The 26,082-nt window shown below is 41.1% G+C and overlaps 1 protein-coding gene across 1 annotated transcript in view; it reads right to left on the bottom strand.

The window, feature by feature from the left end:
• The window catches only part of DNAH9 (dynein axonemal heavy chain 9), a 408,742-nt gene that overhangs the window by 368,334 nt on the left and 14,326 nt on the right, over positions 1 to 26,082 (bottom strand). The window contains exons 2-8 of the mRNA XM_030208005.1: positions 21,504 to 21,700; positions 18,395 to 18,553; positions 15,780 to 15,910; positions 14,166 to 14,377; positions 8,851 to 9,084; positions 4,397 to 4,564; positions 2,471 to 2,587 (exon numbers count right to left, since the gene is read on the bottom strand). Coding sequence (XP_030063865.1) covers positions 2,471 to 2,587; positions 4,397 to 4,564; positions 8,851 to 9,084; positions 14,166 to 14,377; positions 15,780 to 15,910; positions 18,395 to 18,553; positions 21,504 to 21,700 — 1,218 coding nt within the window. The remainder of the gene's footprint in view (positions 1 to 2,470; positions 2,588 to 4,396; positions 4,565 to 8,850; positions 9,085 to 14,165; positions 14,378 to 15,779; positions 15,911 to 18,394; positions 18,554 to 21,503; positions 21,701 to 26,082) is intronic.

Genomic DNA, 26,082 nt, shown 5'->3' with positions numbered 1-26,082 from the left:
TATTAGCTGCTTTTTACACATGCTCCATTCTTTTTGGCGGTATTCGCTAACGAACACAGATGCGGTGCTCCAAAACATGTTTCTAAGTTATTATTATTAGGATTTAGGTACCGCCTTTTTGAAGGAATTCACTCAAGGCGGTGTACAGTAAGAATAGATCAAACATGAGCAATAGACAAATACAGCAGTAAAAATATTGAAAAACAATACAAAGTATGGCATTGTATACTATTTACAATGTCAACACAATACGTAATAGAACATTATAATTGATAGTGAAGGGTAAAGCAAAGATGTAACATATAGATAGGTAAGAAACTAAGAAGAGTTAGAAAGTAAGGTGATTGATTTAAAGAAAGTTGCACATGAGGTCAGAGGAATGGTTAATTATCATCTCAGCTAAGGTAGGAGTGGATAAACATGTCCTACTGCAGTATATACAGCCTGAGTCACTCCTTGAGTGTGTGAGTGGGACTAAGGAGTTACTTATTTCTTCCATTAAAGGCCTGGTTGAAGAGCCAAGCTTTCACCTGCTTCCTGAAGAAGAGATACTTGTGTTAAGCGCAGCCTTTTAGGCAGTGCATTCCAGAGTGTGGGGGCTACTACAGAGAAAGCTCACTTGTGGGTATCACATCATGTAATGTCTTTTGGAGAGGGTATGGTTATTGAAAATCCTTGGGGGGACCTTAGTGTCCTTGGCAGCGTGTGGAGGATCATCCTATTTTTCAGGTACTCAGGGCCATTTCCTTTCAGGGCCTTGAAGATCAGACAGAGTTTTAAATTTAGCCCTGTATTGTACCGGTAGCCAATGAAGGTTTTGCAAAAATGGTGTGATATGGTCACGTCGCTTGCAACCTTCTATGTTCTGCTTGATGGGACCTTTGGTAAGCTGAATTTATTCTAACTAGTTTTATTTTGGGCAGTTCATATTTACAAATGCAACACTGATTGCAGAAGACAATCTAGTGTTGGTATGGCACATTTAATGTATGGAGTTACACTTTTGTACCGTGAGGCTCTCTTAAGAGGCATCGTCAATCCACAAGATGCAGTTGTTCCATATAAACTTTTTGTGTTTGCACGACTGCATACCTGAGGAAGCATAGCATGTCTGTTACAACGCAATGACATTTCTAAGAAGAGAATTTCTGACTAGAGTATAGATGCAGAATATTTATATATAGCACTACAGTGTAAGCTTTACAACTTACTATATGTATTTTATTTAACAGACATGCTGTTTTTAAAACGTGTCCAAACTTTTAGATCTGGGAAATTCAATCTTGTAACGTTTTTATTTAATTCATTTACCTCAGTTTTTTCACACACTATGATGGTTAACATTTAAATATATATTCATTTTCCATTTTTTGGTTCAGTTACTGCTGTGATTCTTCACCCTCAATAACATATTTGTTTACACTGTTTTTAGCTTTCTTATCTGAAGATAAGTTATATTTGTGATTTATCTGAGCAATTTTACTCCAACTGGTAAGACAGGCAGATTTTATCTTTGCTTTTGAGGCACCTTTGATATCAGTTATGATGCACTTATGTAACTCACTTTGGTTTTGTTATTATTATGTATCCATTTGCACATTCTACTCTGTATGTATTACCATCTTTATGTTTGCAGCATGTGTATATATAGCTTCTCATTTTGTAACATTACTCATTGTTTCTTGGCACATTTCATGCATGTATCCGCAGTGCAGTGGTTCTGTACACTCTCTTTGGAACAAATCATTGCGCACAAGTACTTAAGATATTTATGTCACTTTTCACTTTTTATGTATATCTTTTCATTTTTATATATATATAGTTTTACTCTTTAATGACATCAGCTCATCATATATTATGTAATACATTCTCAATATGAATGGACAGTAACAATGTGTACATATTAATTTGATTTATTTTTATAACACATCTTTATGTTTCTTTGTTAGACCCCTGACACAGGCGTTTGGACACCGAAACACTGCCAATGTAAGGTCTTTTTATTAAAAATCTCTTGATTGTTCCAGTCCTGAAGGCCTTTTTGTGTTGTCTTTGCTTGTGTATTTCTTGACTCTCTCTTCTGCTACCATTCACTTGAAACAACATTTCCCATGTCATTTCAAGCCTGAAATTTTTATTCCTGCATCATAAAGAGTTTGCACTAATGAAAAATAGTGCTCACACTTCACAAGGAGTGTGCACTATTTACAGCACTGCTACTGAAACAAAAATGAAAAGAAAAAAAAAAACAGCAAAAAAAAAAAAAAAGCTAAATGAAAATTCCCATAAGTGACACAGGAAAGAAAATGAAACAAACATTTTGGTCTGCAGAACCCTAATTAAACTGCATGGAATAGCTACAGTTACAATCCCTAACATCAACTGTCTAATGCTTAAGACCAGACCCTAACATCAGCAAGCAAAGGGTAGCCAGAAGTCTTAGCCAGCGATCCTGATAACTGCCACAAACCTTGAAGACATGCTCCAAGCCAGAGGCGTCATCCAATGCCCGGCAGAAAATGGTCCCTAGTCGTCTGTCCATATCCTCGATACTCTGCTTAAAGTCAGCCGTATCACTTTCAAACTCCTGAGGAAACATCATGGCGGCATACTTGAATTAAAGTAAACTATCAGATCACACTCTACCCATCAAACTACGCAAGTCTTTCATAACTATATTACTTATAACATCCTAGGAATAAAACTCATTCTTCATCAACATTCGAACAACTGAGGCTCTTCAAAGATGTCTTTGGATTCGCTAACCGCCAAGACCTTCGGAAACAAGTTTGCCAATAGTCAGAACTGCTTATGCGGGAGTGCTAAACTTCCATTTTAAACAGGTAAATTCTGGCCATATGTTGACTTTGCACAGCCAAAATTTATCCATTTAGGTATTGAAGTTTTGCAGATAGCAGTGATAGTCAGTTACTATCTGGGTAAAATGTACAGGGCTGATATTCAGACCACGGGAGTCAGCCCACCTAACTCCTGAGACCAGATATTCAATGCTGGGCCATTTCAAGTAATTCTGAGCAATTCAGTTCTCATGCAACAAGTTTTCAAATTTGTTTTCAGACATCAATTTAGACATAGGTAACTGCCTTCAGTGCATAATTTTGATAGGCACCAGAGGACTGTCACCATCATCTTTTCTACATTCAGGCCTGCCCTTCGTCCTCCAGAGCAGCACAGGCCCAGCAGCAGTAGCAGACTAGAAAAGAAAATTCAGCTGGGAACATTTCATTGAGTGGTAACATTGTTTCTTCTAAATCACATGGTGACTGATAAAAATACAGATCATCCACATCACCATCATTGGCATATGACTTAAAACTTTGAACCTCGACCAACATGCAACCTGGGCTCATAATAATAAACATTATAATGGCAACATTTTGCAGGATGGCAAATAAATCTCTGCAATTTTTTAGGATTTTAAATTGTGTTTTGCATTATTTTACTTGTAATATGCTTTGAGCTTTACGTGGCGAGACGTGCAAAATCAGAATGAATTTCTGTGGAGCTCTTTTACTAAGCTGTATTGGGCGCTAATGCATGCCTAATGCAGCTTAAAGTGGTAGTAGTAATAACTGCCAAATGTGCCCACACTAACCACAGAGGGGGCATGTCAGAAGGTGGAGAGTGGGCGTTCCTGTGATAAACAGTTTATCTACATTATCACACCCTAACCTGTTAGCACAGGAATACCACATGAGCCCTCACTATCTACAAAATTGGTGGCAGTAAGTGCTCAGGCAGTAATTTTTAAAAATGGCCACATACTTGTATCTATGTTGTGTATACATTGTATTGTATTATGCCATTACTATTTTGCATCATTGGATGATGTATTGTTTTTTCAATGCTTAATAAAGACCTTCATAAATTAAAAAAAAAAAAATGGCCACATACTAATGGCAAAATTAGTGCATGGCCGTTAATACAAAAAAAAATAGAAAATTGGCCAATTTAGGGTTGCAGTGAAAATGGCTTTCACGCAAAGGACAAACCCACATAAGAGCATGCTAAGGCCACTTTTTACCACAGCTTAGTAAAAGGATCCCTTTGTTATCCATATAAATGTAGACCAAACCTCCAGAATACCTCTGGCTTCTCCTATAATTATACAGATAAATTTTATTTATATATTGATTTATGGATAAATATCTGAATATCTAGCTGCAATTGTTAACAAAAGCCACTTGTATGCACTTGCTGCAGACATTAGTGATTTTGAAAATTGGTCTCTATGATAACAAATATTCAGTGGGACATAAGACATTGACCAACTTGCATCACAGAAGGTCTGATAATATAGTGAAAATAAAAAGCATATACGCCAAATTATGTCAGATGATATAGACGGTCCAGTTCTGCACACCCTGTCACCCACCATATTTACTGTATCAAGACAATCATAGGTGCGCTCCGAGAACACTCTGTACACCTCCTGGAACTCTTCGTACATGTCCTGGACCATCTGGCCCAGCGCCTTCCCCCGGAAACCACCAAATTCCAACTTTTCCAGTTTCAGCATGTCCAAAGCAGTCAGCAAGAGGTCCTGTGATTCAATCCAAACAAATAAAAGCACACACACTCACAAACACCATGATGAAAACCACAACACAAGACATTGTTTGCCATGGTGGGGTTTAATGTTACGGTTATTGAAGATGAATGAAATTCATCTTCTCTAGCTCAAGCTACAATTTAAAAGAAAATTGCACAGTGCTCATTCAGCTAGCGTCCATCAAAAATGACAACTGATATAGAGGATTTGACTAAGGCATACAGCCTGGGGAGAAGCAGTTGTAAAGGGCAGGTCCAGTGCAGCAAGGCCAAATGTAAAACAGAGCAGCAGGGCAACGGCCAGAAAGAGCAGGGTTGATTAAGTCTATTGAGTGCAGCAGGGGCAGTTGTGAAACACAAATTTGGAATGAGGACGGTTGAAAGTGCAAGCCTAGGGCAGAATTTCGGTTTCAACTAGTAAAAAGATCTTAGGAGGGATTGCATTTGGTGGGGGGGGGGGGGGGGGGGAGATTAGTAGGGAAGGATGAGGTGTGATATTATCTGCTTTGATGTTCTCTGGATTAAAAGTGGACTAATAAACTGAAGGAAATAAGTACATAAAATTCAGCAGGACAATAAAGTGCAAGCCTGAAGCAAGGAGAGAAACAAAGAACAGGTCTGAGTCATCACAGCCAGTAAACTGCAAGCTTTAAGAAATGGTGCACACCCGATTAACACAGATACCAGGGCAACCTCCTTAAATACTCATGCACGCCTGACACAGATACCTAGGCACACTCCTTAAATACTCTCATGCACCAGTGGCGTAGCCAAGGGTGGGCCTGGGTCCACCCAGTAGCACCACACCTATGATGTGGCTGGCAAGGATTTCCAAGCCCCACCAGTGGAAAACTCCCAACAACTGTTCCTCCCACATACCTTGTAAATAGCAGATCTTCGCCTGCAGCAAACAGTGATTGATACACACTGCTCACACCGGCCCCACAGCCTTCCCTCTGATGTATTCCCACTTATGCGGAAACAGTTGCATCAGAGGGAAGACCGTGGAGCCAACATGAGCAGTGTATATTAGTTGCTGGTGAAAATCTGCTATTTAAACGGTACATAGGGGAGGGGGGGATGTTTGAGAGCGAGACCATATGGCGTGCAGGCAAAAGAGGGAGAGACCATATCACTTGTGGGACAGGGCAGGGTTCTTCTGCCCACCCATCTTGGGCTCAGGCCAGCACAGGGGCTACTAGACTGGAGGTGGGACTTCTCTACAACATCCCTGTAGGTCTCCTCTATGTACCTCTCTGTCTCCCTCAGCTCCACCAAGTCTGCTACTCTAGCCTCAAGAGAACGGACACGTTCCCTGAGAGCTAGGAGCTCTTTGCATCGGGCACACACATATGACATTTCACTAACTGGGAGATAATCATACATGTGACACTCAATGCAAAAGACTGGATAGCACCCCTCTCGCTGCTGGACTGCTGACTCCATCTTAGTGTTTTTGAGTTTTTCAATAATTTAAAACTTGCCACAGTATTAAGGATATTAGCCTAATATAAAAATGCCTTTCAGTTTATATGTACGAATTATTTAGTGTTTCCTTCTTAGATGGTATTGAAATGTATTTAAAACTCTGCAAGAGCACTCCTTGCTTGTTACCCTAATTACAATAACTGACTATAAATGAAGAGTTGTCCTAGGGGTGGGCGGGAAGATTAAACTAGATCTTGCAGTGCCTGCTACAGTCTATCTGTTAATGTTGTGGTACAAAGTTTTTTAAAACTAAGGGGCAAAGACTATGGATATTAGTTGATAACATTTGCTTTTTTATATTTTTATTTTGCCTTTCACTAACCTACAATTCCTCCTTTAAACCCCAATCTTTAAGTTCCCAAAGCACAAAGCAAAACAGTATTCACTTACCAGAGAAATGTCCTCTTCTCTCAGAAAGAAAGTTCAGTGGGCCCTTTCCTCTTCATATAGTTTTGAATCTAAGGGGCCTTTTTTAAACAGGCTCTTTGAAGCTAACTCAGCAACCTATGCAAATATTCTACTTCCCCACACCTCAGTTAGTACCTAATTGAGGTCGCTGGATGTGCTACCTCTCCAGCAGCCAAAAAACAGAAAATAACTGCCTTATAGAACAAGAGTTTTTGGCTGTTAAGTTTCTACCTCTAGAAAAGGTTTCAGTTTAAAACTATGGGAAAAATGCCTATTTCTAGAGAAAATGTCAGTTTCAAACTATGGGAAAAGGGTTGTACACTATGGCAACTACTTAATAATGCTTGCTTTTCTCTCTCTCTTTTTTTTTTATTCCCCCTTCCCCCCTTAATATTAAACTAGGTCCTGCTTGCTTTTCCCTCCCTCCCTCTCTCTCTCTCTCTTTATTCCCCCTTAATACTAAACTAGATCCTGCAGTGCCTGCTAGAGTCTGTTAATGCTGTGGTACAAAGTTTTTAAAACTAAGGGGAAAAGACACACTGGGCACAGATACAAGGGCACCTAAAATACCCATGCACCCTGACACAGATGCCAGGGCACCCTCCTTAAATGCTCATGCACACCTGATACAGATACCAGGGCACCTTCCTTAAATGCTCATACATCTTGACATAGATACTAAGGCACGCTTGTTAAATACTTGCACACACTAAGCACAGATATGAGGGCACCCTCCTTAAATACCCCTATACACCTGATACCAGGGCACCCTCCTTAAATCCCATACACAGCTGTGTGGTCTCCTCCCCAGGCACAAAGAGTGCACACTCGGTGTACTCCTGATGATGAGAGAATAAAGAAGGAGGGGCAAAGCATTCTGAGTTTAAAGAGTACAGACCCCTGTTTTACAGGACCAGATATTGATGCATATTTTCAGATTTCATCCGAGCTATCTCCAAACTAGGTAGAATCAATGCAATGACTATACAGTTGAGACTTTTGATACAGCGCAGTTGAATGGCCTCCAACAGAAGATTTAAAATTATAAAGAAAACAAAATGTATGGCATTATTGTCTCTACCTTGTCGCGTATAGCAGAACACACAAAATACAAATTTGCAAAAGAATGACAACCTAGTCAAGGTGAAAAGTTCTACTTAAGTACACTAAGCAAACTTACCATCTGGGATGCTTCAGCCTTTACCATAACCTCTATCAGAATATTCTAATGCTCTGTTTCACCAGTATCCTTTGAAGATATTGAGGAACTTGTGGTTTGGAATGAGGTAACTGTCATCTTTTAATTAAAGAGCCACTCTGTCTCCTTTTTGAATGTTAGTGCCAGCAGCTGAATACAGTCCTGAAATACGGAATAGCCCATCCCATTGGAAGAGGACCCTCTCTTTCCTAACTTATTCCCTGTTTCTAACAAATCTAAAGTGCTCCTCCCAGCACCATTGTCTCATGCATGCATTGAGACACTGGAGCTCAGCCTGCATCTGGGTTCCTGTGAGTGAAATAGGAAGCCTTTCTACAAATGCAACCTAGAGGTTCTGCATTTCAGTCTCCTACCTAAGATAACTAAATTTGGCTTCCAGAACCTCTATCCCATATCTCCGTATGTTGATGGTACTCACATGTACCTCAACAGCCAGCTCCTCCTCAAAACTCTCTGTTCGATTTGTACCAGTTCTTCTATGTTATCACCTACAAGGAGTGGCTCTAGTGTGGTATGAAGGAGCAGCCCAGTGGTTAGAGCAGTGGGCCGAGAACCAGGAAAGCCAGGATTCAAATCCCACTTACACTCATTGTGAATTGGGCTTAACCCTTCACTGCCTCAAATACAACAGAATTGTACAGAATCTGAACTGTCTCTTTGAGCTTGGATTTGGGGAAAAAATGGGTAAGAAAATCCAAATATCCTCTACCATGAAGACCAAATCCAGGCCTAGATTTAACCACAGGCAAACACCTATGGTGCCAAATATTGAAGACACTAAAGAACTGCCTCAACAGCAGCCTGATTCCACTTGCCTTAGGATAATGCTCTTTGGTCTCTGGGGAGAAACCTTCCTTTCCCACTGCTTTTTGGTCCTACCTATGAGCACCAATATCTTAAATCCAGCCCCAATCAAACCACAGAATGCATTTATCCTGTGGCTGTCTACTGGTCTCTCTCCCTCATAGGCTTCTTGCTTTTGACATACTTAAAAAAACTTTGTATTTTTCGTTTTTACCTCTTGGACAAATCTCTCCTCATGTTCTCTCGTTTTACTTTAAAATCTGATCCTTCTAAACTGCCAGGGCATGGATGGCAGCAAAGGAGCTGGGCTTTTACCTGTTTCATGCTTACCATACACAGTGTTGGTTTTCAGCGCTCACCTCTATAGCCATAAGTCTGCTCAAGAAGCTGTCCAACCTTGTGAAAACCATCTGCGATGTGAAATCCCATTCTTTCACATCCTGGCCATCTTTATAGTAAGTGTGCAGGTTTGCCCGTCTTTCCTCAAATGTGTCTTTAAAGAAGTTCAAAATACCAAGAACCTCCTGTACTTTACTCAGGCTCTCTTCAGTTTCACCCTTTAGGATGTCTTCAGGGTTCAAGTAGTTCCTGGCCTGTAACACACCATCAGAAAAGTTACACATATTTAACTGGAATGTTTTACTCATCTGCCAAATCGTTCTCTAATAAAATCATTACAGGGGTGAAGAAGCACTGATGATCTCATTAAAAAAAAAAAAGCAAGAAAACTCAATTTTCACCTTTCCTATGAGTTCTCCATAATTTTTAACTTTGAAAGTTGAAGAGTTTTTCTTACCCATAAGAACTTCCATATTTAATTAATAACAAGTTCTTAACTTTGCTTTATCTCTGTTTAAAGGAGGGAAAGGCTTCAGCTGCTTGGCTGTGCTCTTACTTCTGCAGTTTGCCGGGCAGGCTTCCTCATTACCCATAAGAACGAAAGTAGCGTATTACTAAGTCAGACCAATGGTCCATTAAGCCTACCCATCTTGTTTCCAACAGCGACCATCAAGATAATCTGGAAGAAGAACCCAACAGATCCCAACAGGAAATCTATTCCCAGTTGTTCACTCACAGCTACCAGCAATATGAGGTGGCATTGCTCAAGTCTACCTGATTAATAACCGTAAATGGATCAATCCTACAGAAACTTGTCCAAATCATCTTTCAGCACCAGTTATGTCAAAACAATGTATGTGTCACTGGGAGGGCTGGGTGCTGCCATGTGGATGGTTTCCAGTTCAATCTCTCAGGTGAGTCTTCTGTATCCCATATTGGATAGAGATTAATGGAGGCAGTGTTCACAGCTCCCCAGAATGAGGGCACCAGTATATCAAAAAAGCAGTCCATATACCATTATTAAGATAGGCTTGGGAACATCCACTGCTTGTCCCTAGGATAAAACATAAAATCTGTTTTACTCTTTTGAGATCTTGCCAGGTACTTGTGACCTAGTTTGGCCACTGTTGGAAACAGGATACTGGGCTTGATCGACCTTCATTCTGTTTCTGTATGGTGATACTTATGCACTTCCTACTGGTGCCAAAAATGTTTTGTGAAAACTAGATCACTTTTGTGCTAAGGGGATATGGTGAGAGGGGTGGACCTGCTGCAGGTGCTAGGTTTCTGGAGGCAGGATTTCTCTGGAAATTTCCTGGGTGGTGGACTACATGCTTTTGTTAGGGCTCTGGAAAGATGTCTTCTTGGCTAAAGACATGAAGGTTTTAGTCTCCTAAGTGCTGCTTGCCTCCAAATTCATTAGAGCAAAGTTCTGGAAGCAGACATCATCTTCGCAACAACATATGAATAAGATCTGCTCTTCTATGGTGGATCTTTGTGTGATGGGACACATGCCAAATGTTGGACCTGTCTGCCTCCTCCAGATTTAATAAATGAATGCTTTCCATGCCATTTCTCTACTATTGTCTGAAGAGGAGTTTCTCATTGTAAACTATCCAAAAAAAAATGGATAGAATACTAAAATACTCTTTCTCGCGGCTATATTCTCTCACCTGGGTTTCCGCCCCTAGGCCAACTTTAAGACAGAAATGGGAAAATTGTATAACTTGGCACCAAGATGTAGACAACACAATGGGACGCACTTGGCACCAATCCTATAATGGCTTCAGGGAACACCTAAGCCATTGCAGAATACTAGTGCAAAGCCACACCGATTCACTGAAATTTAGGTGCACCCATTTGCGACAGATCAATGACTGACAAGTTATCACGTCCATGTGTACCATGGAATGCATACAACTGTTAGTGGTCAATAAGTTGCATGCACTGCTTGGTGACATGACTATGGTCTGCCATGCTCTGCCCACATGTATGTCCCCTTGTGGTTATGTGCTAAGCAACTTTGGCATGTACCTTATAGACTACTGTCAAGCACTTACATGGGTAGCTACCAATTACTGGTGCCTCTGATGCATTGAAAAGACTATTATTCTATAACACACAAGTGCAAATGGTGCCTAACATTAGGCATCAAGTTATAGAATGAGGAGGAAAGTGTCTAAGGCTAGCAATACCACATCTCTATATCCACTGGATATGAAACTTGTGGACTAGAGACTTGAAAGACAATCTATGAAGAGGGACCATACCAGCTTTTGTGGAGATGAGCTGATTTGGTCCCGCTTCACAAAAGCAGAGACAGGGAATAAGTGGAAAACTGCAGGCCAATAAGCCTCGCGTTGGTGGTAGGAAAAATAACGGAGTCGCTGCTGAACGAAAGGATAGTTAACTTTTTAGAAGCCATTGGTTACAGGATTCAAGGCAACATGCTTTACAAAACAAAATTCCTGCCAAACAAATCTGATTGACTTCTTTGGTTGGGTGACCAAAAAACTGGATGAAGGACATGCGCTAGATGTAATCTACTTGGATTTCAGCAAAACCCTTGATACAGTCCCTCACAGAAGACTCATGAATAAGCTGAGAGGGCTGAACTTAGGACCCAAAGCAGTGAACTGGATTGGAGACTGATTGACTGGCAGGCGACAGAGGGTGGTGTATATTCCTTCCTATACTAGGCCTGCTGGCCCTCAGTTTTCCTAGCCTTGCTGTTCTCAGCATATTTTTAGTTTCTTCCTGCAGCTGCATATAAGCTACAGTGCTTTCTCAGTAAATGGAAAGTACATGTTACATGTCAAGGTGACACCTGGGAGGAACTGAGGCTATGCGGCCCATATATGGCAGATACAATTGGATATAACCTTGGTGGTGATGAGAGACTGATGACTCTGCAGACTCCAAGATGTTCCAACGGAAATATGTGTTCAGAGAAGAAGGACACCAGGAGGGGCATAATCGAACGGGGTGCGCAAGTTTTCCTGAGGGCGTCCTCGCGAAGGGGCGGGGAAACCTGTATTATCGAAACAAGATGGGTGTCCATCTTTCGTTTCAATAATACGGTTAGGGATGCCCAAATCTCAACATTTAGGCTGACCTTAGAGATGGTCGACCTTTGAGATGGTCGCCCCCAGTTTTCAGCAATAATGGAAACCGAGGACGCCCATCTCAGAAATGACCAAATCCAAGCCATTTGGTCGTGGGAGGAGCCAACATTCGTAGTGCACTGGTCCACCTCACATGCCAGGACACCAATCGGGAACCCTAGGGAGCACTGCAGTGGACTTCATAAATTGCTCCCAGGTGTATAGCTCCCTTAACTTGTGTGCTGAGCCTCCCAAAACCCACTCCCCACAACTGTACAACACTACCAAAGCCCTTACGGATGAAAGGGGGCACCTACCTGTGGGTACAGTGGGTTTCTGGTGGGTTTTGAAGGGCTAAAAATTACCACCACAAGTGTAACAGGTAGGAGTGGGATGGGCCTGGGTCCGCCTACCTGAAGTGCACTGCAGTACCCACCTAAAACTGCTCCAAGGACCTGCATACTGCTGTCAGGGAGCTGCGTATGACATTGGAGGCTGGCATAGAGGCTGACAAAAAATATTTTTAAAGTTTTTTTAGGGTGGGAGTGACCACTGGGGGAGTAAGGGGAGGTCATCCCTGATTCCTTCTGGTGGTCATCTGGTCAATTCGGGCACCTTTATGAGGCTTGGTCGCAAGAAAAAATGGACCAAGTAAAGTCGGCCAAGTGTTCGTCAGGGACGCCCTTCTTTTTTCCATTATCAGCCGAGGACGCCCATGTGTTAAGCACACCCCAGTCCCGCCTTCGCTACGCTTCCGACACGCCCCCGGGAACTTTGGTTGTCCCCCCGATGGAAAGCAGTTGGGGATGCCCAAAATCGGCTTTCGATTATGCCGATTTGGGCGACCCTGGGAGAAGGACGCCCATCTTCCGATTTGTGTCGAAAGATGGGCGTCCTTCTCTTTCAAAAATAAGCCTGATAGTCTTATCCTTGTTTAGTTTTAGTAAGCTTTAAGCAGCCATGTACAGTGGTATTTCTAGCTTGTATGCCACCTGGGGTGGGTTGCCGCTGTGCCCCCCCTCGGCATGGTGGCCCCCCTGGCGTATCACCCCCCAAAGGCGCACTCCCCCCCCCACCCCCCCAAGAACATCACCTGACCTTTCCTCCCAGCAGGAAGGTGTGTGGAGCAGGCATGCGGCTGTTAGCTCTGCTAGTCCCCTGTCCCAGAACAGGAAGTAAAATTAAAGGGGGCAGGGGACCAGCAGAGGCAATAGCCACATACCTGCTCCGCAGCACCCCCTTGCTGTCTGCACCCGGGATGGGTCGCTCCCACCGTCCCTGGTATGCTACTGGCCAAGTGCTGACTGTGCCCCCGGAACACCACCAACATAGCTGGTTTTCATTTAGGTGCTAACTGGTCATTTCAGCTAAGATAATTGGCTATATGCCGCTGAAAATGACCACATAGCCACGATCAAGCAAATTAACTGGTAAGTGGCCATTTCTGGCCGGTTAAATCATTTTGAATATCAACCAGATAATTTTCAGATTTCCACGGATACTTTCCAGCATCTGTATAGCACCATTGCAGGTACAAAAGTAAACTGAGCAATGTGTTCTGCCCAAATTTTAGAAGGAAAACTCAGCAGGGTACAAAACTGCCCTCAATCATCTCACCCATTACCCACATTTTTAGAAAACCACTGAATATATTAAACCCTGGCCCCAGCACAAATCCTGAGGTATTCCACTGGTTCCCTCTTTCTACTGAGAAAACTAACCATGATTCCTTTGGAACAGTGGCAGATTTGAAATAGCACTTTACATGTTATTAGTAGAAGGTGTACAATTTTATATCTCAGTTCCTTCAAAACTCTGGGGCGATACCACAAGGTCCTGGTGATTTCCTATTATTTTGCGTATCATCAGATTTACACTGAATTTTATCAATACTTCAGAATCATCTACAAAGAATGATCTGACCAATATCCTCTGCAGTGAAGACCATGAATGAATTAACTAAAATGTTCTTAAGGTAGTCCTTAGTCTCAATTTGCAGTGTATCATCTAGTGGTCCAACTGATTCCCTCACAGGCTTCCTGATTTCAATATACTTGAAAAAGATTTTAGTTGTTTTTTTTTTCCAATTTGACACCATTTAGTGATGGTTTTCTTTGCAGTTCTATCTCTTTAAGTTTGATTTTTCTCAACCATTTTCCACAGCCATTGAATGACTTCTTCCTCTTTATTCTTTGTAGAGGTCATTGCCAGCACTTACGTGCGGAACTTACTTGCTGAATGAGTAGGTTGCAGGTTTCCTGTAGAAGAACTATGAGCCGAACAGGTGTGTTGTAATATCTGGATGTCACCCACACTAAGCAAATAATGTGCAGCAGGGGCCTGATTAAAGGCTTCACCTCATTAAATTCCATGTTCTCAATGTCCTCAAAGTGACGTTGTAGAGGACTCAAGTGCAGGTTAATGTCCTGAGCCTCTGTCAGAGCTGTAAAGCAAAGGAAGAAAAGTACTAGGCAAATCTTTTTCCAAAATAAGTTACATTTTCTCTGACTGCCTTTTATCCACACTATCTGCCCTCACCTACTGGCTATATTACCCAAGAGTGAGACAGCATCCAAAGTTTAATGGAGGACCCAACATGGGCCACATTTTGGCATAACACCCGCGTCAGAAGTTGTCAATGTCAGTGATACAATCTGAGTGATGCCCTCTGATCTTTCAAATACCTAAAGACAATGCCAACACATATAAATGTAAAAACAATATAGCCAAGGAAACAAGACTACCATTTTTGCTGCCCAGAGAGATAGACAAATGATCTGAAGCTTTACAGCCCTGACAGCATTGTTTCCTTATTTGTGAGACTTGGGTATGTTGTTTTTTTAACATTTATATGTGTTGGTATTTGAAAGAACATAGGATATTACTCAGACTGTACCACTGACACTGATGACCTCTGACACAGGCTTCCCCCCTCATTTTAACATTGTAAACTGCTCATATATTTGCTTTATTAGGGATGGGCAGCCAGGACTGTCTCTTCATGTTCAAGTGTACAGCGCTGCGTACATCTAGTAGCGCCATAGAAATGATAAGTAGTAGTAGTAGTTGGAGGCTCATTGTGCTTTTTTTTTTTATCTCGGTTTTCTGTGCTTTGGATTCTCTTTCCTGTTTGTATATGATGCAGCTATAAGATTTATTTTTAATATAAATGAATAAGGAGTGGAGGAGTGGCCTAATGGTTAGTGCAGCAGGTTGCGGACCTAGGGAACTGGGTTGGATTCACACTGCTGCCTGATGGTTGGCAGTGGGTTGAGATCCTGGAGAACAAGGTTCAATTCCCTCTGCAGCTCTGTGTGACCCAGGTCAAGTCACTTAACCCTCCAATGTCCCAGGTACAACAGTAAGTAGTACTACTTAGATTGTGAGCCCATTAGGGACAGACCCAGTACCTGTAAAATAAAACTGTAAACCGCTTAGGTCTAACTGGTATATAAATACTGAAAATGAATGAAATGAAATGAATTGTACAAACAGTCCTGAAATAAGGGTTTCTACAGATAGCAGTAGCACTTCCAGTTTATTGCACGGTTCCTCTGTCAACCCAGCCCCAGGCATGATCTATCAGTCACCCCTTACAACCTGCCTCCAAAGATGACCCAACAGACCACCCTATATCTTTTGCCATCCTGCATATCCAGAATTTTGCACACATCACTTACCTGACCCTGAACTCCACTACCTCTCCTGTGTTGTGCCCCCTCAGAATGGCAAGGCAGCCTAACCTCAACATAGAGTCCTCAAAAGACAGTCACTCATCTTACCCTGCCACTATATCCCCCTGTCCCAAACCTTGCCTTTGCAGCTTCCCCCATGACTACACTTACCTGCCACAACATCTTTGAACATGGCTTTGAATGCCGGAAAATAGCTGCTCTCCACTCTCTCCAGGAGCTCTGCCATCTTCCTCACTTTTTTACCTTTCAGTTGATTGTAGACACACTCCAGATCAGAATATCTGAAACAATGAATACTACCCTATAAGCATATGTATATTTTAAATATACATATTTACAAAACAGACCTGATATACCATCATCATATACTATAACCCATCTAACCTGCTTAGTTTATTTCCCCAGTTCTATAAACCTCACCTGTTCTCCGGCTATGCCTTCACTTTTCTGACATTGAGGGACATGTGTGCTTCAGCCCACTCTTTCCTGAATTCTGTTAATGATTTTACATCCATCACCTCCACTTGAGATTGTTCTATGCATCCACCACTTGTTCTTTGAAGAAATATGTTTAAGTTACTTCTGAGTCTTCCCTCTTTCAGTCTCATATCATGACCTCTTGTTCTAGAGCTTCCTTTCCACCGACAATTTTTTCCTGTTTGAGGGGCCCTTTTACAAAGCCGTGTAAGCGTCTACGTGCGCCCAATCTGCAACAAAATGGCGTTACCATCCAACTACCACATGGCTCTTGCAGTAATTTCATTTTTGGCATGCGTCCGAAATATATTTTTTATTTTCCAGTGTGCGTAACGGACGCATGCCAAGTGGCATTTGGCATGCGTAGGTCATTACCACCCGGTTACTGCGTGTCTTTACCGCTAGGTCAATGGCTGGCAGTAAGGTCTCAGAGCCAAAATAGATGTGCTGCAATTTTCATTTTGCCGCATATCCATATTCAACAAAAATTTTAAAAAGGCATTTTTTATAGGCACGCTGAAAAATGGATCAGAGCACCCAAAACCCATGCCTACACTACAGCAAGCCATTTTTCAGCGTGCCTTTGTAAAAGGACCCCTGAGTGTTCCATACCTTCAAAGCCTGTTATAAATGTGTATATATGACTCAAATTTATAACGCGCTGACAAGAAAATAGAGACTACCTTGAAACAGCATCTAGCGAAACATGGATCTATGTCGGTGATATTGGGTCTCCACCATACATTATCTACAGTGGCTGAAAAGCTAAGTATTAATCTGGAATTTAAACTATGGAGAAATTAAGACAAATGATATAAGTGAATGCTATAATGAAAAAATAAGTAAAAACTAAAAATTGGGATTGATGAGGATTGCGATACTGCCTCTCTGAAAATGCTTGGCTCACAATAACTCCACCATTTTAGAGGTTGGAACGCTGATCTGATGATCCTATGAAAGCACCTCTGTGTGTTCAGTTATAATGAGGATATAATTGAGGTGAAGTTGAGTATATTGAAAGTAATAGAAATATAATGGGCATCTCAGTGTTTACTGCCAGCTGATTTCCACCACGAGCTAAAAATGCTACCACCTGAGTCACTTATAAAATTATCCATTTTAATGTCTTTGAGGCAAGCCTCTTTGATGAAAGAGGAAGCTCTGGAATGAGGTGTCATGGAACGAGGGTGAAAAGGGGTAGATTCAGAAGTAATCTAATGAAATATTTTTATAAACACGGTGCTGAATACACTAAACGGCCTCTCATTGGAGGTGGTGGAGACTAGGACAGTACCTCAATTGAGGAAATCATACGACAAGTGTAGCAGATCTCTGAGGGACAGGAAGGAACTGTAAAGCTAAACAGATGATGTGCAGATTGGAAAGGCCATATGATATTTTTCTGTTGTCATGTTCTCTGCTCCTTTGAACAGCAGATTCAGGAGAGGGGAGGCAAGGAGAAACAAAAGATATAAATGGAGGTTCTTCACCCATAAGCTAAATGAACTCTTGCATCTCCCTTCTCCAGCAGTAAGGGGTCATTTTACAAAGATGCGCTGAAAAACGGCTTGTGGTAATGTAGGCGTGGGTTTTGGGCATGCGCCAATCCATTTTTTAGCGCGCCTGTAAAAAAGGTCTTTTTTTATTTTTGCCGAAAATGAAAATTGCCACACGTCCATTTTGGGCCTGAGACCTTACCGCCAACCATTGACCTAGCAGTAAAGACTCATGCAGTAACCAGGCAGTAATGACCTACGCGCATCAAATGCCACTTGGCATGCATCCGTTAAGCGCGCCTGAAAATAAAAAATATTTTTCAGACGCGCGCATCGGATGCATGCCAAAAATGAAATTACCGCAAGACCTATGCGGTAGTTGGGCAGTAACTCCATTTTGGTGCCCGTTGGGCGCGTGCAGACACTTACACAGCTTAGTAAAAGGACACCTAAATGTAAGAGGAGCAGCAAGGACTTATGTTGTTCCTCCCACTCTGTTCCCAGCTGTGAAGTGGCTGTGCGTGGCACCATAAAAGTAAGTGGCCTATATGTGCATATCATCCCATGCATACAGGCAGATAGACAGACAGACACAACCTAGACGTAAACTTTCGTGAAAGACAATTATGCGCATCTGCGGCCATTTCAAATATGTCTGGTAGTTCGGGTGACAGATACTAGTCCTTTTTTCTTCCATTGCTATCAGCAGGTATGCTGATAGGAGCTGAAGGTTATCTGTGCACCATGACTGAACAGATAGCAGGGGCAGAGTACACTTTTGGCATGCCTTGCCTGTTTTTCCAGAACTCTAATTCCACACTTGGGTTGGGATTGTTTCCTTGCAAGAGCTGCTCAGAAGATTCTCTCTTTAGCACCCCCCGAATTTGATGGCTCCATTCTATGATGGCAGACTCAATGGCATGTACAACAGCTTTATCCAGGACATCTCCACTGGGAACAAAGGAAAGCAGAGAACACGGGCTTGAACAGCATGAATCACACTCACAGTAATTACACGACATTTTCCTTACATTAAATCTGTAGTCTGTATCATACGGCATACACAGATCACAATTATTTATGGCACCAAGCCATTCAACAAGGCCTCCACAATCACTTATTCCTATTGAAAACTTGGTGATTTCAGAAATTGTTACACAGGCTGTGATTGTTTACATGTCTTGAAAGGGGAGGGGGATGGGACTTGATATACTGCCTTTCTGTGGTTACAATCAAAGCTGTTTACATATTATATACACGTACTTATTTTGTACCTGAGGATTTGTTATGGGAGAGTAGGTGGGTTTGTTTAGCATTAGTTTATGTTTTTTATGTTATATTTTATGATGTATTATTATTATGCTACATGTGGGCTTCTGGGCAAATTATGTGAGGTTATGTGCACCCATATGTATTATGTACAATATTATGCATGCATAAAATAACATAATGCCCTAAAATGTAATATGTGGCAGATGTTTACACACTTGCATGTAAATAACTAGAATACTGGATAAGCACTATTCTGTAAAAATGTGCATATCTGCCATAATGCTTAGTTTATGGATGGATGTTCACACAGGGGGAGTTTGGGCGAAGCATGGTTGGGGTGCACAGTAAGGCACATAGATTAATCTGGTCTCATATTTTCCTTGTCTAGGTTCAAGCATTTACACCAGCACTATTCTATATTAATAACTGCAGATCACTCCTGCTCCAACTCACCACTAGACCACCATGTTGGTAAGGTAGACCCAGGGGTGGTGGCAGCCTACAGGAGGGTCGGAGGAGGGAGGGATGAGGAGAGCCACAGGACAGAAGAAAATGGTTTGGTTTCAGCTGAAAATGCACCAGGCCAAATGCAGATTTTGAGTCAGTTTTTGGCACTGAAGCTGAAGCCGAAATTCAGTTGGCCTCTAGGGCCAAGTACCAGGTCTAAATACAGACGACGTCCATCCTTCCCTTCCGCAATCATAGTTGGTCTTCCATATTTTGAGCCTTTCCTAGTACCACCCAAAACATGCCCAGACTACACTCCTTGCCACATGAACATACAGCAGTTTTAGACATCCATATTCTAGTTTTATAAAATCAGGATTTGGACATCTATGCAATACGAACATCTAAATGCTGGTTTTAAGATGTACAAAACTTAAATAGGGCTTCTAAAATAAGCACCTAATTCATGTCAGATGAGGGATATCTATATGAAGAAGGTATTTAAGGCAATACATTACATTTTCATAGAGATGGGATATGAACATTGGCGAATAGTAATATTATATATTATAATCCAAAGAAGTCACCAAGTAAGATGGTCTAATTCACCAGTACTCCACATATACACCTATGTTACTTCTCTTCATAGGCACCCTGTTATAAAATTACCCTCCCTACACATTAGAAATGTGTATGCAGAGCCACCCTCTGGACTATGTGTTATGACAGAAGAGGAAGGGGATAAGGGAGGGAAGGGGTGGCACTGGATAAAGCTACTATTGTCTAGCATATGTTTCAGTTGTTAAGATTTGGTTGTTTGTTCTATTCAAAAATTTGCAATAAAAATAAATTAAAAAAAAAATGTGTATGCAGCCAACCCATGAGATATAAAATATGCTACCAACTTTGGTGTAAGCTCTGTATGACACACATAGAGAAGAAACATTTATTATCAACTTGCCCACCTGTAAGGCTGATAAAGTTTCCTAACATCAGTGAAAAGATTAAATTAGAACTAAATACAGAAAAATTGAGCAGCTTGTCCAAGGTCACCACAAAATCACTGATGTAATCAAGAAATCACATCACCTTCCTGCTGACTCCAGAAGATTGGGGGGAGGGGCGGAGGGATTCTATAAATGATGCCCAAAGTCAGGCACTGGGAAGATCCGTTCCAAGAGCTAATTCTATAATGGTCACTTAGCGCTAAGTAACCTTTATAAAAATAGAGCTTAGCACAGATTCCCGCACCCAATTTTGGCTGCGAGGACTTACACCTGCTTAAAACTGGTGTAAATACTGGCACGCAACCAATGGCAGTTGAATACTTAAATAACCCTATTCTATAACACTACGCCTACATTTTCAGAACACTCCTGACCCTACCCTGCCACGCCTCCTTTGGAGTTATGCATGAAACAACTTGAGACCATCTCTGGGAAAAGATGACTAAATTCATCAGAAACAATAAAATGAGGTATTAATGAATTCTGTTACAGCAAACAATTTGTAATACAACAGTCCAAACCACATCCTTTTATGTGAAAAAATAATAAAAATAATACAGTTACTGAAAGTTTAAACATGTAATTTTTTTAGACTGCTTATGAACTAATGACCATGAAAAATTGGCCATTCTCACCATTTTCGATCCATTACTTTGGTTACTTTTTCCCAGAGACAGTCACATTTAGGTGTACTGTGTTATAGAATAGCACATAGGCAGATCTGTGTGTAAGTCCTAATTAGTGCCAATTAAGATCAATAATTGTTAGTGGCTCATTAACTAATTAGTTTGTGTGCAGATCTGGGATCCATGGCCAAACTTGGATGAACTTCATAAAATCCAGGAGATAGCCTCAAGATCTGTTAATCATTTGACACTAAACTATAACGAGGTGGGGCATTTATGATGATGATGTTGGGCTTACAGTGTAGCACAGAAACCCTATACACACTCAGTGCTGTGACCTTCAGCAAATCACTTCAGCTATATGTGCAAAAGTTGAACAGTAGGGTACCTAACTAGAAGACTACTCTTCCACAACACCGAGAGCATACTATATGCTTTCATGTTGGTTTTGGAGTCCCTATAAATGCCAAACTTTTTGTAGATTCAAGTTAAATTTTTTTTGATTGTATATTAGGAAAAATAAAAACACATCAAAATAAAGCTTCTTACTTTTTCTCATTTTCATAATTCATGTATCCTACTCTTTCTGAGCCTGCTGGGAGAGGCAGCAAAGTTTTCCCTTGCACTTGGCCTATTACAACAAAGATGTTACTTTTCAGTCCATTGACATGGCGCATAACATCCTGGGACACCACATGGGGCCAACTGGAATGATTCTTCTCATTGGACAACACTGGGATCACCACCTGTAATAAAGCAGGAGCATTGTTTAGCAGCAGTCAGAATCTATTAATATAGTCCTGTTGTACAGAAATCTAGATATTTTAAGTAGTAGATAGGAAACCTTTCCCCTTCTTTCCTTTATTGCATTTTTTTACTCTGTCCTATATTTTAAACAAGGTTTTTTTTCTTTTATATTTGATTTTATTGTACAGCACTGTGTTATGTTTATCCAGGAAGTACAGTATATGAAATGTAATAATAAACCATAAGATTAAAGTGAAATAAATGATCTAAAGTACAAAGTGTTCCTTTCCCCAGCAGAAGGTTTACAGAGCATTTCTTTATTATCTGTTTATTTATTCATGTATTTAGCCCACTCTACCGATAATATCCAGATCAGGTTACAAAAATTGCATACATAATAAAATTTTAAGAAATAACAATACAATACATAGAATAAAATCTCAAATATAAAAAACAATATATAAATCATAAAATATCATGAATTCCATCTCGTACAGTGAACAAAATGTACCTACACAAATACAAAATGTACCTACACAAATACAAAAAAATAAAACAGCCTAGCCAAGGCTGAATATAAAGGTTTTAATACTTCAATGGAATTCTAAAAGGTCATCAGTATTCCTAATATATTTAGGAATACTATTCCGAAGCAAGAATATGCATGCCTACAGTACACACAAATCTACAAGAGCTAATAGAAAGAACAGAAAAATGTTTCTCATTTTGAGAATGTAAAGAACGGCTAGATACAGAAACAGAGAGTTTCTTCAAGAAATATTTTGGAGCTATAAGGTGGATAAAAGATGAGCAGCTGCATTTTGCACCTGTTGAAGTCTTTTTAGACTTTTAGCAGGCAAACTCACAAAGCATTGCAATAATCAATGCATGAAATTATAAAAGCATACACTAGAAGCTTCTTTTATCAAGCCACATTAGTGGTCCTGCATGGCAATGAAGACGAAGCCCATTGAAAGTGAATGGGTCTTGTTGCATTACCAAACCAGAGATCGCTAGTACAGTTTGATAAAAGAAGCCCTAACTGCACAAATCAGAAACAGAAAAATAAAGACATATCAAGTGGAGCTGACGAAGATAATAAAAAGAACAGCTAACAAATCGAGAAATATGGAGTTCAAAAGAAAGCCCAGCGAATCAACTACCAAACTGCGCACATGATCCTTAGCTGATATGGAGGGGCATAATCGAACGCGAACGCCCATCTCCATGGGCGTCTATGTCCGAAAACGAGTATGTGAAGAGGCGGGACAGACCATATTATCGAAAAAGATGGGCGTCCATCTTTCGTTTCGAAAATACAGTTTGGACAGACCAAATGCCATGGATTTGGTCCCTTCTGAGATGGAGGTTTTTTTTTTTTTTTTTTTTTTGCAATAATGGAAACTAAAAACACCCAGCTCAGAAACGTCCCAATCCAAGCAACTTGGTCCTGGGAGGGACAAATGTACAACACTACCATAGCTCTTAGGGGTGAAGGGGGCAACTACATGTGGGTACAGTGGGTTTTAGAGGCCTCCCATTTACCACCACAAGTGTTACAGGTGTGGGGGGGGATGGGCCTGGGTCTGCCTGCCTGAAGTGCACTGCCCACTAAGAGTACTCCAGGGACAGGACTTGTTGCTAGTCTATAAGGCACAGCAGTTCACACCTGAAGACTAATCTCGCTGAAAACGTCCTTTATTTGAATAAGCATGTTTACTCACAGTTAACTGCAGATCAGAGGTTGTGCCCCACTGGAAACGAGTCTCGCTGGTACTGAGATTAGCAGTAGGTCCGAGCTGGCAGAATGGTGTACAATGAATGCCCTCTTTCAGCAACATTCAAGGTAAGAACTAAGTGCTGTAACGTGGCTAACATATGAAAGGGATCTAAAAGTGTCTTACACAAATGGCAACTACCTCATGGACTACCGGAAACAAAACAGGGCATACTCTGACCCAGTAAGCAGAGGGAAAAGCACCATGGGAATAGAGCCTACCAACTACCAACATAATGAGAATTTAACACAAGCTAGTGGAATCACGGAGCCCAATACCCTACACCCACCACAATGCATTGCTGATGTGACTCTGCAGTGCCCTTAACAGAAAAGGTGCCACACTCACCCGAGACCCACATCAGAACCAGGGAAAGGCTGTTATGCTGTCATGGAGGTGGGTACGGCATTTGAGGCTGGCATACAGGCTGGCAAAAAAAGTTTGTAAAGTGGGTTTTTTTGGTGGGAGGGGGTTAGTGACCACTGGGAGAGTCAGGGGAGGTCATCCCCGATTCCCTCCGGTGGTCATCTGGTCAGTTGGGGCACTTTTTTGGGACTTGGACCTGAAAAAAAGGGTCCAAATAAAGCCGACCAAATTCTCGTCAAAAATGCCCTTCTTGTTTTGATTATCAGCTAAAGACGCCCATCTCTCCTCGGCCGATAACCACGCCCCAGTCCCGCCTTCGCCACGCCCCCGTGATCTTTGTTCGTCTCCGTGACGGACTGCAGTTGAGGACGCCCAAAATCGGGTTTCAATTAATTATACCGATTTGGGCGCCCACGGGAAACGGACGCCCATCTCCCGATTTGGGTCGAAATATGGGCGTCTTTCTCTTTCGAAAATAAGCTGGATAGTGGATCTGTTCCATAATAACAGAGGATGAGAAAAAAAGCAACTCTCTCTAAGAAGCCACAGAAATTCACTTTTTGCCATGCTGAATTTATTTATTTATTTGGATTTTGCTCACACCTTTTTCAGTAGCTCAAGGTGAGTTACATTCAGGTACACTGGATATTTCTCTGTCCCAGGAGGGCTCACAATCTAAGTTTGCACCTGAGGCAATGGAGGGTTAAGTGACTTGCCCAAGATCACAAGCAGCAGCAGTGGGATTTGAACTGGCCACCTCTGGATTTCAAGACCAGCGCACTAACCACTAGGCCATGCCTCCAAATTGAAGTTTGTCCACAATCATCCAGGTGTCCTTTTACAAAGGCTCTCTACCATTTTTAGCGCGCACTAAAATAAGCACGCACTAAACGTTAGAGATGCCCATATATGCACGCACTAAACATTAGAGATGCCCATATATTTCCATATTAGAAAAATTCAATTATAGAAATATTCAATTATAGAAAAATTCAAATTTTTCAAATTTTTGTAGGAGCATGACTATTCTGTAGCTAGAACCTCTTCCCTGAGGAAGTTATTGAAACCTGGTCATGCTGGTGGAGGTTCTCCTGCTGTTAAAATTGCTGCTGATGTAAAAGATGAAAACTGAAAAACGACAACAGCACTTAAGAAAAATGCTGAAAGAATTCCAAAAATAAGCAGAAAGCATTAAAAAAAAGTAAAACGGATTGATCCATGACAATTTGCGCCTCAACCATTTTCTCTTAATGAACATTGAGTTTGCATGGTGTGAGCTGCACTTAATATCTGAAGATCTCCAAAGTACGAAAACAATGTACGAGAGTGGCTGTAATACTGCTTGAGAATCTTTGCTACAGAGGAATATTATTATGAAGTAAATATATGAAAATAACTCTGTAGAAAATATGGGTGTTTGGGACAAGTTATTATCATATATTTCTATAGGCATCTCTAGTGTTTAGCACGCGCTAATCATTAATGCGCACTAAAACCACTAGCACGCCTTTGTAAAAGAACCCCCCCCCCTAATTTCTTTATAGCATTTAAACAAGACAAAACTAAATGACCATCTTGAGAAACACGTAAAGGAATATACAGTTGGATGTCATCAGCAAAAGTATGAATATGAACCTAATAAACCAAAGCAATATCAACAACAGCTCTAACATACAAGTTCAACAATAGAGGTGATAAAAGAACATCCTGAGGTACTCCAAACAGCAAAGGCTTGGATTCCGAAAGATCTGATCCAACAAGAATTTTCTGGTTTCTACAAAACGATTTAAAACAAAGTAAAAACATGCTACAAACACCAATCTCAGATCATCTTGACAATAAAACAGAACGATCCTATCTATCAAAAGGCAGCACTTAAATCTATTAGCACCAAGAGAACATCAGTCCCCTTATCAAGATATCTCCAATCACCATCAACAATACCTAACAGAACAGTCTAAGTGCTATGAAATTTCCTAAAGCCTGTCTGAAAATCAGACAACTGCTCATCATCTTCTACAAAATCAAGCAATTGAGTTAACACAACTTTCTCCAAAATCTTAGGAAAAAATGGTAAATTTGAGACAGGCCTATAATTCCCAGGCACATTTGGATCAAGAGTAGCTTTCTTGAGACTCAGATGCACAACTGCAGTTTTCCAATCAGTAGGACAAAGATCAAGGCTCATCAACGGCAAAAAAAAAAAGATTGAACAGCAACTTCCTTGACATTCATCA

Source organism: Microcaecilia unicolor, chromosome 6 (assembly GCF_901765095.1).
Source record: "Microcaecilia unicolor chromosome 6, aMicUni1.1, whole genome shotgun sequence".
In the NCBI taxonomy this organism is placed as follows: domain Eukaryota; kingdom Metazoa; phylum Chordata; class Amphibia; order Gymnophiona; family Siphonopidae; genus Microcaecilia; species Microcaecilia unicolor.
Note: the sequence above shows the minus strand (reverse complement) of the source record. Positions and strands in the feature narration are given on the sequence as shown.